The 15,550-nt window shown below is 37.0% G+C and overlaps 2 protein-coding genes across 6 annotated transcripts; both read left to right on the top strand.

Annotated features, from left to right (window-relative positions):
• The first annotated feature begins 276 nt into the window (after window positions 1–276).
• Window positions 277–6,876, top strand: LOC116128430 (serine/arginine repetitive matrix protein 2-like). Of its 5 annotated transcripts, none has more exons than XM_031414178.1 (8): window positions 277–655; window positions 969–1,389; window positions 1,517–1,625; window positions 1,995–2,115; window positions 2,269–3,021; window positions 3,207–4,368; window positions 4,405–5,214; window positions 6,177–6,876. In XM_031414178.1, the coding sequence occupies exons 2-8, from the start codon at window positions 1,194–1,196 to the stop codon at window positions 6,602–6,604; spliced, it is 3,579 nt and encodes a 1,192-aa protein (XP_031270038.1). In that variant the 5' UTR covers window positions 277–655; window positions 969–1,193; the 3' UTR covers window positions 6,605–6,876. The 5 variants fall into 5 exon arrangements, with proteins under 5 accessions (XP_031270038.1, XP_031270034.1, XP_031270027.1 ...); XM_031414174.1 differs by having other exon boundaries at window positions 3,207–4,332; window positions 4,369–5,214; XM_031414167.1 differs by having other exon boundaries at window positions 3,207–4,312; window positions 4,349–5,214.
• A 1,287-nt stretch (window positions 6,877–8,163) lies between these two features.
• On the top strand, window positions 8,164–14,942 carry LOC116128842 (ATP-dependent DNA helicase Q-like 5). Its single transcript, XM_031414611.1, has 19 exons — window positions 8,164–9,204; window positions 9,281–9,334; window positions 9,590–9,702; window positions 9,811–10,026; window positions 10,127–10,205; window positions 10,589–10,642; window positions 10,752–10,826; window positions 10,965–11,018; window positions 11,516–11,560; window positions 11,648–11,742; window positions 11,834–11,963; window positions 12,650–12,748; window positions 13,093–13,148; window positions 13,230–13,332; window positions 13,486–13,614; window positions 14,139–14,308; window positions 14,421–14,445; window positions 14,539–14,654; window positions 14,855–14,942. The coding sequence occupies exons 1-19, from the start codon at window positions 8,164–8,166 to the stop codon at window positions 14,940–14,942; spliced, it is 2,742 nt and encodes a 913-aa protein (XP_031270471.1).
• Window positions 14,943–15,550: the final 608 nt, after the last annotated feature.

The following is a 15,550-nucleotide window of genomic DNA, read 5'->3' on the forward strand; positions in this document are numbered from 1 at the left end:
AATTAAATGTTTGTCGTATTAAATAATATAGTATAAAGTTGTTAAAAATTTAATAATTACTTTATCGATTATTATTGTGGAATAAAAGCATTTATTTCTCTTATTTAATTGGGAGATCCAATATTATTCTGTCCGTATTTTTATCATACTCCCAATTAGATTTCCTTAAGAAATAAATAATTTTTTTTTTTAAAGATAAATAAAAAAATTTAAGACAGCTGAAAATGATAAAGAAAAAGAAAATAAAATAAAATAAACAAAACAAAAAGCAAAAAAGAAAAAAAGAAAATCACACACAGCAGAGAGAAGAAGCCGAGAGAGCAAAGGAAGAAACGAAAGCTTGCTACGGAGGTAAGAAGCAAATCTGAGAAACAACGAAGACGAGAACAAGAAGAAGAAGTTAATTCTGTGGAAGCAGAGGGAAATGCTGAGTTTCCATTGAAAGTTTGGAACCGATCGATCTATAGAGTTCTCGATCTGTGCGCTTGACAAAGCATTAAATGCGTTAGATCCAAGTGTTTGGTACGGCATTCATGGCGACTGTAATTGCCATTTAAGTTAAGCATTTTTTGGCGCTTCAAATTTGAGATCTTAGTCGACTTCTCAACAAGCATTCAGTGTTCTGTTGAAGATATTTTTTTTACTTCAATTTACGGTAAGTGAAGCTTAAGTTTGGGTTTTAGCACTATAAATGGCGAATTTAGTTTAAGCTTAACTGGAGGTTAAAGAAGTTGGATTTTAGTCAAATTAGGGTATCGTTTTTTAGTAACTGTAACCTCTGGAATCTTATGTGTGACAAAGTCTAGGGTTTCATGATTTAGGTGATCAATTTAGGTGTTGTATGGATAGGAAACTGAGTCTGTGCGTTTCGAATTTGAATTTGTTTAAGTTATTTTGTTAATTCCTGTAATTAGATTCTGTTGATCATTTTCAACGCTCTGGTATTGACAGTTGAGTGTTATGTGTAGGATTTGGTTGGTAAAATTGGAATTAAATTAGTTCCTTGAACTTGTGGAAGCGGTAATTTGTGTTCAAGTTGCTGTTTTCTTGGTACAGAAGGACTTAAATTGTTTCCTCTGTGCGCTATATCTGTATGTGAATGTGGGCTATTGGATTTGGCACAAGTGCTGCTTCATGTTGGATTGTAAGGAGAGGTTGGAGTTGTGATTTTGGAACTAATTTGGCTGGTGGAGATGCCTCCTTCTCCGGCATTGAAGTGTTCTCCTGGGAGGGAGCTGAGAGGGGAGAATCACAAGCGTGGGCGAAGTTTTGAGAGTGGGTTGCTTTTCAAAGAGAAAGATGACGATCTTGCTTTGTTCAACGAAATGCAGACCAAAGAAAAGGAGAGTTTTTTGCTTCAGTCTACAGAAGACTTTGAAGACACGTTTTGTAATTTTCTAAACTGACTTCTGTATTTTTAGGTTTGGGTGATATGAGTTGTGGAATTTTGTTTGTCCGTTTCCTTTGTCCTGACAGTGCTGACTCATTCTTGTTGATTTTGGATTGTTATTTACAGCTACAAAATTGAGACACTTTTCAGATTTCAAGCTTGGAATCGCAATTCCAGGCCGAGGAGAGAGTAGTGAACTGCTTAATGCAGAAGGGGAGAAGAATGATTATGATTGGTGGGTCATCTTACTTTTTCATGTCACTAATACTCTGAACTTTCATTGTTGATTCTCTAATTCTCTGACACTCAACAAACTATAAGTTGTTCTCTAGTGAATAGTGGATTCAACAAAATTTGTTGCTAAGGCAAAGTTGTCCATATTACACGTGTAATTGAGTAATATATATGGCTGATGATTAAGGCATTCCGTCTAGGAGCTAGGTATCTATGGCTTGCCAGCAATAGCCTGTTATTTCACCAATCTTAGTGAATGTTTGTCATTTCATTACTTGCACTGCAGTTTATCTCCCGCTTCATGCTACTGTCTTATAATGCTTTTCTATTTTTGGTTGTGTGGAAGGCCTAACATTTATTGATTTTGTAGGTTGTTGACGCCTCCCGACACCCCTCTTTTTCCTTCCTTGGATGATGAGCCAGCACCAGTTAATGTTGCACGGAGGGGGAGACCACGGAGTCAACCTATTTCCATATCAAGATCATCCACTGTAGGTCATCGATTTTTTCATATGGAATATTATTAATTGCTTCTACTTTCCCAAAAAGTGTAGTAAATACTTGGTATATACTAGTTTTATATGAAAAGAACTTAATATATCTTGAGTTTGAATTTTTTACATTAAATGTGCACCTGTATGCAGATGGAGAAGAGTTACAGAAGCAGTAGAGGCAGTGCAAGTCCGAATCGCTTAAGCCCATCACCTCGTTCTGGCAATAATTCGTTCCAGGCAACAAGAGGGAGGCCATCTTCAGCGCCTCATTCCAGTCCAACTCCTGCCCAGCGACCTGCTACTCCCACACGGAGACCTTCTCCTCCCCCAAGTAAACCCTCAACACCTGCTCCTAGGTCTTCTACTCCAACTCCACGGAGGGTGAGTACAGGGTCCAGAGGTACCGTTGCTTCATCTGGGGTGAGGGGAACTTCCCCGATAAGGACAAGCCGAGGGAACTCTGCTTCTCCAAAAATAAGGGCGTGGCAGTCAAATCTTCCTGGATTTTCCCTTGAAGCACCACCCAATCTCCGTACTTCCTTAGCTGATCGACCTGCTTCATACGTGAGAGGTTCATCACCGGCATCCAGAAATGGTAGGGATTCCGCTTCAAAATTTGGCAGGCAATCAATGTCTCCAACTGCTTCTAGAAGTGCCAGTTCATCCTATAGTCATGATCGGGACCGATTTAGCTCTCACAGTAAAGGTTCAGTGGCATCATCTGGTGACGATGATATTGACTCTCTACAATCTGTTCCTATGGGTATCTCAGACAGCTCTGTTTCAAGGAGAGTTGGCTCTTTTTCAAATAACAGAGCTCCAGCCTTTTCTAAGAAATCCCCTAAAATGTTGTCTGCAAGTTCTGCTCCAAAAAGATCCTTTGATTCCGCTCTTCGTCAAATGGTATTTTATTTTTTATTTCATATGGGCTATGTGTTTGACTTCTCACATATCTTTTAACAGCTTCCATGGAGCATCTTATCATATGTCTTTTACTCAATGTTTGTAATTGCACTGAACTACAAATGTTTCATGCATGTACTTGTCTACATCTTCTGGAGAACATCATAATCAATGATTTTGTGTAGGATCATCGAAAGAGCCCCCAGAATATGTTCAGACCACTCTTGTCTAGTGTCCCCAGTAGCACTTTTTATGTTGGAAAAGGCAATTCTGCTCATCGCTCATTGATATCTCGGAATTCCTCTGTCACAACCAGCAGTAATGTGAGCTCTGATCAAGGTACAGCTGTTGCACATGATAATGAAGGGAGTGATCGCCACCAGGATGATATGACTAGTGATTATGTGAAAGTACCGTATCCTGAAGTTCAAGAAGAAATCTTTGCCTTTGATAAGGTGGATGCATTAGGTGAAGAAGTTGAGCGTGAAAGACATGATAAGTCATCTAACGTTCAGCTTGGTGGCTTGGATAGGGACCCTGCTATTAAAGGTGATCCTGATGCCTTTGAGGAGTTCAGCTACCGTGGTAGTGATATGGAAACAAATCCAACTACTAACGATTTGTTTGTCAGGATTGATTCTTCTGAAGTTGGTAGTTTCGATGATATAAGACTTTGTTCAACATGCGGTCTAAGATATTGTGTCACTGAACCAGTGGAAGGAGACATTTATCTTTGTCCAGATTGCAGAAAGCAAAGTGATCTTGTGGCTGTCAGCAACCATGAGCCAACTATATTAGGTGCTAAGAATTTCTCGGAGTTGTCTAAGAATATATCTGATGAGAATAAATCGTCTGAGGAATTAAAGCCTCCATTTGCTGTACCTGAACTGTCATCACAAGTTTTTGATTTGGTTGAACCAAAGGTTTCTGAGCATGGAGAGAATGCTGAGCAAAGCCAGACTTCCTGTTCTGAGCAAAGCCAGAAATACTCACGAGAAAATTCTCTTGCAAGGTCTCCTGTGGAGGGAGGTGAACAAAAGCTTAATTACCTGCAAGAGATTGACCTACCTACCGTTGGCCATGATCTACCTGGTGAGGACAATGGAGGTCAGCAGTTGCAGCTCTCAAGAGACTATTTAGATAGGAAGGTTGACTTTTCGGAAGGTGCTGGCATTTCCTTACTGCTGAAGAGGTCAAGTAGTAGCAAGGGGCCTGTTGTTCAAGGCAGGACTTTCACTGCCTCTACCATACCTTATGAAGATCTGTCTTACACAAGGGATAGTGCAAACAGTTTTAGAAGTTCCGTAGGACATGGAAGTGCAAACAGTTTTAGAAGTTCCATAGGACATGGAAGTGCAAACAGTTTTAGAAGTTCCATAGGACATGGAAGTGCATCTGCATCATCCTCAGTCGATTTCAGCTCATCAAGACAAACAGAGTTTCGTGTACAACGGCAGTTGAGTGGCAGGAAATCTGACATGGAGAATCACAGATATGATGTAAATACAAAACCTCAAAGCATTGGGTCATCTTTATCTGGGAGTTCAAACCATACTTATCAGGCTTTTGGTCTTCCAAGAAGCACGAAAGAGGTTTCAGTGAGCGATATGAAATACGAAGATGTAGAAGGGTCACCTGTCACTTCTCAATCTGAACTGCTAACTTCAGAAAATAAAGAAGCACGTGTCGCTAATACTTCAGTTCCCGAGGAAGGTAATTTGGGACGTAATGAAAGTAGTCGAACAATGGATGCTTCTACCTCAGAATTGTCAAGCCATATGGCTAGCATTCAGTCTGAGCAAAATTCAGTAGCATCCTTTCGAAATTATGGAGAACATGTATCATATGAAAATGGAGAAGACATTCCAAATCATACGAGGAGTGTCTCTGATGTAGAAGCATCAGTTAGTACTCCAGAGTCTTCTGATGAGGAAGAACATACCATGCTGAATTCTGGCCATGATGCAGTGGATATAGCAGAAGCTTCTGCTCAAATCTCCTTGACTACAATAACAGAAATAGAAATTGAGAAAAAATTTCGAAGTTCCCATAGTTCACAGAGCGGAGTTGTCTCTCCCAGGTCAATAAGCATCATGAATGAATTTCAGGAACCTTCTGTTCATCCACCTTCAGATAATGATATATCAGCTGTTCCAGAGCCCAGCCCCTCAGATAATGCACATGGCATTTTAGGTGTGTTTGTCTTACTGTTTTTTCCTCTAATAATCTTTCTAGATTAACTCAATCTCCTCCCTTCAATATAAATTTTATGCATTTTTAATGACCCGTATCCACTTTTCATTCATTTAAAAAAAATTATGACATGGCAATATTAATCTCTTTGTTGAACTGTAGACACTGTTTAAGTATCCGATATTGGTTTAATATATTATACAATGTTGCTAATTTCCATTATCTTCTAGCTTTTTCCTTGTTTCCCGTTGGACTTTAGTAGATTTTTCCTTTTGACTTCGCTTTTTATGTATTCTTAATTTCTTACAGCAACTATGCCTCAGGCTTAATATTGCCACTAAAACTACTCATTTGCTGTAATTTACTTAGATTTTTAAAGGGGATTTTATGGTTCTCTGCCAGTCTTTCTTTACGATTATCTTCTTTCCATCCTCCATATTTTCGTGAGCAGATACTTTTCTTCTGCGAGATTGATTTGCTAAATGATTTGCCATCTTTGTTCTTGATGGAAATCTTCCTTGTCATGCTCCAATCTCCATTAATCATGTCCACTAATTTGCATTTATATCGCACATGAAAGCTGTGCAACTTATTCAGGCACCTTCATTCCTATAGTTATGCTGCTGGTTTAGTTAAATAATTTTTTGAAATGTTTCTATTCTTTTTTCTTTTTTTTTTTTTTCATAGTTTTAAACATACTTTATTTGAACAGTGAACACTGTATCATATGTGAAGATGACCCAACCACGATCTTGAACTGTAGCTGATCTAATTAAATCCACATCTCTCATCTTATATGGTTGCTGGGTTAAAAACATTCTCATTTTGTTTACAATGATTAGTTTTTACAACATGATACAGTTTATCTACACTCACAGCATATTTTATCTGATAAAACTTTGTTTTGAGATAGGTGTAGTAAGTTAGCTCGGTTTTGATAAGTTTCCCTGCATGTTTGACAGAGGATTCAACTGTTCTGGTAGAGTCTCGGGGAGGAAGTAAGGCAAGAAGCCTGACACTAGAAGAAGCAACAGATGCAATACTTTTCTGCAGCTCCATAGTCCATGATATGGCCTATGAGGCTGTAACCATAGCAATGGAGAAGGAAAGTTCAGTGCCAGTGGAAGGTTCCAGGCCAACAGTAACAATATTGGGAAAATCTAGTTCTGATAGAAAGAACCAACGAGGCAGGACTGTTGGTAAACACACTTCAAAATCCCAAAAAGCAAGGCAGAGGCGGGTAGAAACAAACACAAAACCCCCCTCAAGTGAGACTGAAAACGATGAGAATGCGGATGAATCTATGATTCGCAATGTTGGGCTTCCTAATAAGGTGGATTGTATGAAGCCTCCAAAGCTGGAATCCAAGTGCAATTGCACAATAATGTGAAAGTCTTTCATTCAAACCATGCATCACGGTGTGTGTCCCTCCAGTCTTATATATATAATATATATCTATTTATATATTTGGGGAGGGGATGCTGAAATGAAGAAATGGTTGTAATTTTATTGGTTTTGTGTTTGAAGGGCTGTTTGGATAATTGGCAATTGGTTTTTTGTTGGTTCAAAATTTATTTGTAAAAAAAACACCACTTGTTGGTGGCATAATTGTAAAGTTGTATTGTCAATGTCATTAGGCTGATGATATTAGTGAGAGGCATTGGAGGGTGGTGCTTGCTCTACTCCAGTCGCCCCATTCTTGTTAGTTATTTGTTTAACTCAGGCCTTCCCCTGCGCTGTACTGCCGGTTAAGTGTGAATTAGAATAGAACCTACTCATTAATTTTTATTGTGTGCTTGTGAATCGATATAACCCCATTTGGATAAGCGAAAGAGAACGTGTGTTAGTTATTCAATACCAGCATTAATTTTCCCCTATTCTATTCCGATTATTGGTCCGTTTCAATATTTTCTCCCATCTTATTCTTATTATTTTTAAAATAAACATTTTTTTTTTCCTATTTTGAAAATACCATTATATTTTATTCGATTATTTTTTAAATCCCCTAAATTTGTTAATTTAACTAAATACCCCCCAAAAAAAGTTTCAAAATTGATAAAAACACTCCCACTGCTTACATTTGCCAGATCTGGCTACCACCATCGGAAGGTTGTCGAAATCTGATAGAATGACATACTATCGACTAGATCTGACCGGTAGTGTGTCGATATAGTCTTTTTCGATCAGATCTAACTTGAATCTGATCGGAAAAATGTCAAATCTATGATCAAAGATTTTGCTGTTGATAGTCAGATCTACGATTTTAGCTAGTCATCAAAGATGGCTAAGATATGGTCATCGTTGACCATCAACGACAGCCATATCTTTGGCCATCGTTGACAACCAATCGTTGTCAAATCTGACCGTTAATGGCCAGATCTAGCTGTAGATCTGACCTTTTTTCGGTCAGATCCACCGTAAATCTGACTGAAAAATGACATATTATCATACAACTAGTCATATCTAGCCGATCGTGCGTTAATACAGTTATTCTGACCACCCTCTGACAATGGTGATTAACTGTCGATATTTAATGAGTGGATGAGAGTATTTTTATAATTTTTATTACAAGAATGTTTAATAAATTAACAAACCCAAAAGACGTTTTCATTCATTTTTAAATCTGAGCTTGTTATATTACTATCCAAGTCTTACTATTTCAAAAATACTAAACAAACACACCTGCGATTCTTATTCTCCCTGCCCACTTTTCCCGAGGCAAAAACCATATGCCACAGTAACTGATGTCGACTGCTCTACGGCACGATGGTCCAAACTTTAATTCCAGGTGTTCCCACTTCGTTATAGACCATAAATAATATTTAAAATGAGATTAAGGGCGTTTTCGACATTTCATTACGATTAATAGTCTAAATTATTTGGCGGGAAATTCAGAACACACGCAGGTGAATCTCAAAATTTCCCTCTCATTTCCTCCGAAACCTCTGAATGGAAACTGATTCGGACTCCGACGGCTCTCACGTCTCCGCCACCCCTCCCAGAGACTCTAATCCTCCGTCGCCGCCATCATTATTGAAACTTCCTCGGAGGACTCTTTGCAACTCTTCCAAATCCAAAGTTAGAGTCAAACCATCCTCTCGCTCAGAATCCGAAAAAACAACTAAACCTACACCCTCTCAACCGGACCCACGGCCACCCAACCCTACTCCCCTCCAAACTCTACCCTTCCAGATTCGCCGTCCATTCACTCAAAATTTCTCGACCTCGGTCACCGATTCCCTCGAAACCGTTCCAGCTGGCTTCTTCTCAAAACACGCGTCCTTCTCAAAAATCCATAAAACCTCTCTCAATTTCGAAAATGACCAATCTCTCCCTCCTCCATCTAATCCGGAAACTTCTGAAATCAAAAGTGATGTTGTCAAGGTGAAGAAACAGATTAATTTGGTCAGCGTGGATGTGCCTTTGCCGCCGGTGAAATTACGAAAATCTAGCGGAGAAGGTAACTTCGTGAGGTTGAATTTGACTCGCGGGAAACGTAAATTCGTTAACAAAGGTACAAGAACCAAAAACAGTTATGCATCATCCTGTGGTAGGAAATCTTATAGGAGAAGTAAGTCAAAATTAAATAAAAAGGAACAGAAAAATTTAAGTGGTGAAGAAGAAGATCTAGTAATTGAAGCCGCGCAACAGAATCAAAAGAAAAGAAAATTAGCAAGTGATTTAGTTGATGAGGCAGTGAAAGCAGTTAAAAATGAGGCGTCTGATGAGAATCTAGTGAGCTTGTTGAAGCTTGTGTACGGTTATGATTCATTTCGTGATGGACAGTTGGAGGCAATTAAGATGGTGCTTGAAGGAAAATCAACGATGCTGGTTTTGCCAACTGGTGCCGGGAAGTCGTTGTGTTATCAGATACCGGCGATGGTTTTACCAGGATTAACTCTGGTTGTCAGTCCGTTAGTAGCGTTAATGATTGATCAGTTGAGACAGCTGCCTCCTGTGGTTCGAGGCGGTCTTTTGAGTAGCGGTCAGGTGATTGATGCATTTTGATCTTTTGCTTTTAAACTTTTTGATTGATTATGATTGCTGATGTTTCTTGTTGTTTTAGAAACCTGAAGAGGTTACTGAGACGCTGAGGTTGCTTCAAGAAGGTGTCATAAAGGTGAGTTTGCCAACAATTTGAGTGATATTATGATGTTTTTGAATTTGTTATTTGGTTCTATTACACATTGTAAAAATATTAAATTGCAATTTGTTTAGTTTCCGAACTATTATGTGGCTTACATTTATACTTTAGTTGCCAACTTTATAATATTGTTCTTTTTCAAATGGGTTTATTGTAGAGAAGTTCTGATATGCATATCATGTGATTCACAAGTACGAAGCTAAAGATTTATTTTGGTGGTTTGTACTTCAGGTGCTTTTTGTTTCTCCAGAAAGGTTTCTAAATGCAGAATTTTTGTCAATATTTTCTGCTACTTTGTCTATATCAGTTATTGTTGTGGATGAAGCTCATTGTATATCAGAATGGTGAGTGGTTGCACTGTCTCTTTTCTGATTGGATTTTATTTTATCAAGTCCTCAAGCCATACATGAAATTTCCATATATGCTTATTTAGACAGTGAACATGTCAACAGGTCACACAATTTTCGGCCCTCGTACATGAGGCTTAGGGCGTCTTTACTTCGAGCAAGACTCAATGTTGAGTGCATTCTTGCAATGACTGCAACTGCCACAGTCACTACTTTGCATGATGTTATGTCTGCTTTAGAAATCCCAGCTAGCAATCTCATTCAAAAAGCCATATTAAGGGACAATCTACAATTATCAGTATCTTTGAGTGGAAACAACAGGCAAGTGATGCTGCTTCTTTTTTTACTCCTTACTTTTTATCTTGTATAACCTATTCAATAAATCTGTTGAATTTAACATTTAATTCCTTTAATTTACTAGAACGAAAGAGCTGCTAAGGTTAATCAATTCTTCTCCCTTCACGGAAGTTCAAAGTATTATTATATATTGCAAATTTCAGGTAAGCATTTACGTTAACATAATATAATGCTTTCTAGTCCTTGGTTCCTAATGTTTATTTAAGATTATTCTGTAGAGCCTCTTTGGTTGGTTATCCTTAAGTTAGTTTGGTTCCTATGATGTCATTCAGGTCAATGCTCATCAATTTTCATCCTGTAATCATGTGTCTCTGTCCTGTGTATCAGCTTCCAGTTTCCAGATTAATGGACTATATCCTAATTCTGCTAGGCGTGAAACAAAATGTTGTTCATAATCGTTGGTGGCCGTAGGGTGTTTTAAAGATCAATATACATGTTTAATGAGAATTAAGTTTTATGGATTGCAAAGATGAGCTTTGTTGCTTGATATTGATTGGTGACTAACACTTGAATATGAATTTTACAGTTTGAAACTGATCTTATAAGCAGATACTTATGCGATAACAATATCTCCGCAAAGGTGAGAATTTCATTTCTCTTCTCAGTTCATTTTTTAATTTCTTCATCTAACTGCATCCTTAATATTTAGTGGTAAAAACTGAAAAAGGTTATTGGCTATTGTTTTCTAGAGTTACCACAGTGGAATCCCTGCTAAGGATCGCAGCCGTGTACAGGATTTGTTTTGCTCTAACAAGATCAGAGTGGTGAGTCAACTATTATTGTACCCGTTGAATCCTGAATATCTGCATTGGTCTAATTATATGCAAATATACCTGTCTCTTCATTCAGGTCTTTTTAAACTTGTAGTTGTTGAATAATTGACTTCCATTTTTCAATTAAAGGTCGTTGCAACTGTGGCATTTGGCATGGGACTTGACAAGAGGGATGTTGGAGCGGTGAGAAAAAAAACTATACTCATGAGTAATGTGTTGCTTTTGCATTCAATCACATGAACTGGTATGCTGCCTTTGGTGATTCTATGAAGTAAACCATCAGTTTGGCATGCCAGTTGCTTTTCAATCTTGTGGTGTACAGAAGGGATATGCCAAATTTGGTTGCTTCTCTGCTCCAAATTTCTGAGGATTGCGTTCCAGAATACTGATTCTAATAGAGATACAGAAATAGGATTTTTTCCTGAAAATTAAAAAAAAAAAGAGTTTAATTCATAGATTAATATGATAATCAGTTTGGTTATTCAATGACAATATAACATTCAATGCTGATGTTGGAACATTAGAATTAAATGCTGTAATGAGATTACTTTTTTTACCCTTGTAATGCTGCTGTCATCACATGCTTTGATGTTGACTATTGTTCTGCACTTACTGGTGCACCGACGTATAGTTGACTTTATTGACAATGACATACCATGATATTTTTTGTTTTATTCCAGGTAATTCACTACAGCATGCCAGAAAGCTTGGAAGAGTATGTTCAGGTACATATTTCATTCTAAACTACAATTTCTTTGACAGGTCTGTACGTCAAAGTTTGCTGAACGAAATGAATGATAAACCTTTTGTAGGAGATAGGACGTGCTGGACGAGATGGGAGGTTGTCCTATTGTCATCTCTTTTTTGATGATATCATATACTTCAGGCTCCGTAGTCTTATGCATAGGTGGTCAACTTATGGTAGTTTTCTCAGTTGACAAATATTTTATGCTAGGGTTTTAAAGCCTAGAATTGATTTACAACATTTTGACTCTCAGCGATGGAGTAGATGAATATGCTATAAACAAATTCCTCTGTCAAGTTTTCTCGAATGGCAAGAATTCCTGTGGGAAAATTTATTCATTAGTCAAGGAATCAGCCTCTAGGAAATTTGATATGAAGGAAGAGGTATGGTCCTTGAACTCTTCTTGCATCAACTTTCTGAATGATACAATATTTAGGAAACAGATACGATAGAAATAAGGATAAATATATCTAGACATCTGATATTTGTCTTAAATATTAGACTCGTTTCATGTGGTTTTCAGTATATCACAGACCCCTTATGATTTGTCATGATATCAAATGCAATTTATGTTTTATGAAATTTAGGATGAATATCACCTAAATGGCTAGACCCATAAGAATGAGAATCATTAAACTGTTGAAGGCAGATGTTATGTTATTATAAAATCATAGGGCTGAGTTTGACAACAAATCTCAGGGGACTAAGTGTTTTTTCCTTCAAAATTATTGATTCTCGTTAAATAGTTTTGTGAAAAATATTTTTAGGAAGTTACATTATCAGACCACAATCTTCATGTCTCCAAATTATGTTGGTAGCCTGATGATTATTCTAGTACCTCTCTTACTAGGAGAAAATTGTTGCCTGTCAATAAATATGAGCTATGAAGCTGAGCTTGTCTCTGCATGTTTTTGTATTTCTTAATGCACATAGACATGTGCCCATGCACATTATATTCTTCTTGGTGCTTGAAAAGTGCGGACAATAGTGAAGCAACTTATTCTTGAACTTCCTCTGGCATACCACATACTCCATAATAAGCTGTGTTGCTGGGTTTTGATTCTATCAGGTGATGCTTACTCTTTTAACGCGCTTGGAGTTGGGTGAAGTACAATACTTGCGTCTACTCCCACAGCTAAATGCAACTTGTACTTTGAATTTCCATAAGGTAATTCTTTTCAAATGGCATGTTCCATAATAAGCTAGCTTGCATGTTTTAATGACTTCAGGGATCAAGGGAGGTTATTCAAGCCTTTCAGGTGCTTTTGCAGCACTATTAGACCTCTCAACGTAAATTAGAGGGTGTGATTCCGTTCAGTTTTTGCTTTTACTAGTGGAGTATGCTAATAAAAGCATCATTTAATAGTTAATCAAATATGTTTCAGCCTCGTTGTAAAAGTATTTGAAAAGCACTTAGTTTTGGATAATGTTCATCTAATTTGTTCTACTTCTGTGATGTTACAATACCCCCATATTTTGTTGTCTAAATACTTTTGAAATTTGCTAGTGCAGACCACTCCAACATTGCTTGCTGACAAGGATAGTGTCGTCTCAGCAATTCTAAAGAAGTGAGTATACTTGTACTTCTGAAAATACAAAGCTATTGAATCTACGTCAAGTTATGAAACCCTTTGTGATCAACCTTTCAGGTCTGAGATTAAACAAGGGCAATATGTGTTTGACATTCCTACTGTAGCAAACAGCATTGGGGCTACAGCTACTGATGTATCAAATCAGTTGCTGAATTTAAAGGTGGGGATCTTTTGACAGAGTAGTGTTAGTGTGTGGCAGCCATACATAAGTTTGCCTAGAAGGAAACCTTCTTAATCCTTCCTAACTTCATATTTTACATGTTATCATCTACTAAATACCTCCTTTTATCTCTTTTTTTGCTGGACATTTTAGTTGATGGGAGAAATAACATACGAATTGAAGGATCCTGCCTATTTTTATACAATTGTGGAGCTCCCTAGTGAATTTTGTACTCTTTCAGCACATCTTACAAAATGGTTATCAGAGGTCGAAATTTGCAAGGTGATTAGTTCTAATGTAATTTAAGCTGGTTTTCATTTGTAGTGTAATGACAATATATTCAATGCTTTATACGCCAGAAGCATAAGTTTAATTATATGTAGTACTTATACTAGGTGTTGCACCATAGACATAGTAGTAAGCTGTGTTTTTCAGAAGTGCGTCATGCTTCATCCAAAAATCAACCAGGCCAGTTTCTTCGGCACTTTTCTTCCAAGATTGTAATATAGGAGAATTTATTAGGTTATTAAGCACCAATGTGCACTATCAGCTATGAAGCGCTTTTGTTTCTTCTTTGGTATTTTCCTTTTCCTTTTTATTTATTTTGCTATACTTCAAAGGTACAATTTAAAAGTTACAGCAATTCATTTGGTATTTTGTTGTAGCCCATCCCTGAAGTCAATAGTTCAGGTTGATGCTGAATTGGGTTTAACCACATAAATAAACACATATGAAGACATATCTGCTCTTCATGAAAATTATATTTTCCATTTCTATAACCTACTATGTTTTCTTCCCTGATTTAGGTAACCAAATTGGACACAATGTTCAATGCTGCAGTTTTTGCTGTGAACATGTGTGAGAAGGCACATGGCTGCTATGGTTCACAACATACCCCTTGCTTGCAAAAGAAGATTTTGGATTACTTTAAGGGAGATGGTGACTGTAATGTCCCTGATAAGATTGGTCAGAGCAGGTAAATACAAACTTTTGCTGTCTTCATTAGCTATACTTAACTTTTTCTATGGTTTTCCCTTTTCGGTTTTAGATGTTCATCGGACTGATGGTGCTCTCATTTATATTTTCAGCCCATTTCTACGAGCAGATATAAAGGTAAGGGTTTTCACTGGTGTATTTAGGTTCTGTTCTCAAGGCAACTCACATTTGGCAGTGTTGTTGATACTTGTTCTTTTTTGGGCATCATAGGTGTTTCTGCAGAGTAACTCACATGCGAAATTTACCCCTAGAGCTGTTGCAAGGATAATGCATGGCATTGCAAGCCCAGCATACCCTTCTACAACTTGGTCTAAAACTCATTTCTGGTAAATTAATTCTACTTGTGGCAGTTTGTCAAACTTTTCCATGTGAGACAATTTTGTATTCTTCCTTTTCATCTCAGTGCATTTGAACCACTTGCTCATTTTGTATACTGTGTAGTGATTTGCTTAAAATGCATCAAAATAATTCCATACTTTCACCATGGCTGGATTAATCATGCTGAATATTTTTGTACACTTTACAGGGGAAGATATACGCAAATAGACTTCCAAGCCGTAACGGAAGCAGCAAAGACAGAGCTCTTGAATTTTGTTGGGAAGAATGTGCCTTAGCTGCTTAGAATCGTGTAATATCTTACAACAATTGAATTGGAGGGCCCTTTGAAGGTAATACCATAATATTAGTGTAATTTTTCTTATCAGAAATATAACTTTTATCAGCTTCAGTGATCACAAACTGGATGTATAACCTAAGATAGGAATTGAAAGTGCAACTCGGAACCTTATACAGTAAAACATCTCTATAGTGATACTCTATATAAGAATAAATTCTATATAGTCATAAAAAATTATATTCCCAATGAGGGATAGTTATAAATAAGAATAAACTTCACATTATAACAAGTTATAATTTTTCTAATTTCTGTCATAACGAAAGTTATCTTCACATAGTAATAATTATGCGTATATTGTAAAAAAATTTATTATTTGTTACATTAAAGGTTTAAGATGAAATAAAATATTTATTTAAAATTGTTTGAGAAAATGATTTATATTTTAGAGTTGTTACATCTTTTAACATGTGAGTATATTACTCGTTAGCATGGACATGTTTTTGTTGAAGACAAAATATTTATAGCTTCTCAAGCATATTTGGAGCTTCTTGGCACAAAACTTTTTGTATTTTCGTATTATTATCTTTATGATTATTTTCTTTTTTT

The sequence above is a fragment of the Pistacia vera genome, unplaced genomic scaffold (genome assembly GCF_008641045.1).
Source record: "Pistacia vera cultivar Batoury unplaced genomic scaffold, PisVer_v2 Contig1055, whole genome shotgun sequence".
NCBI classification, from domain to species: Eukaryota; Viridiplantae; Streptophyta; class Magnoliopsida; order Sapindales; family Anacardiaceae; genus Pistacia; species Pistacia vera.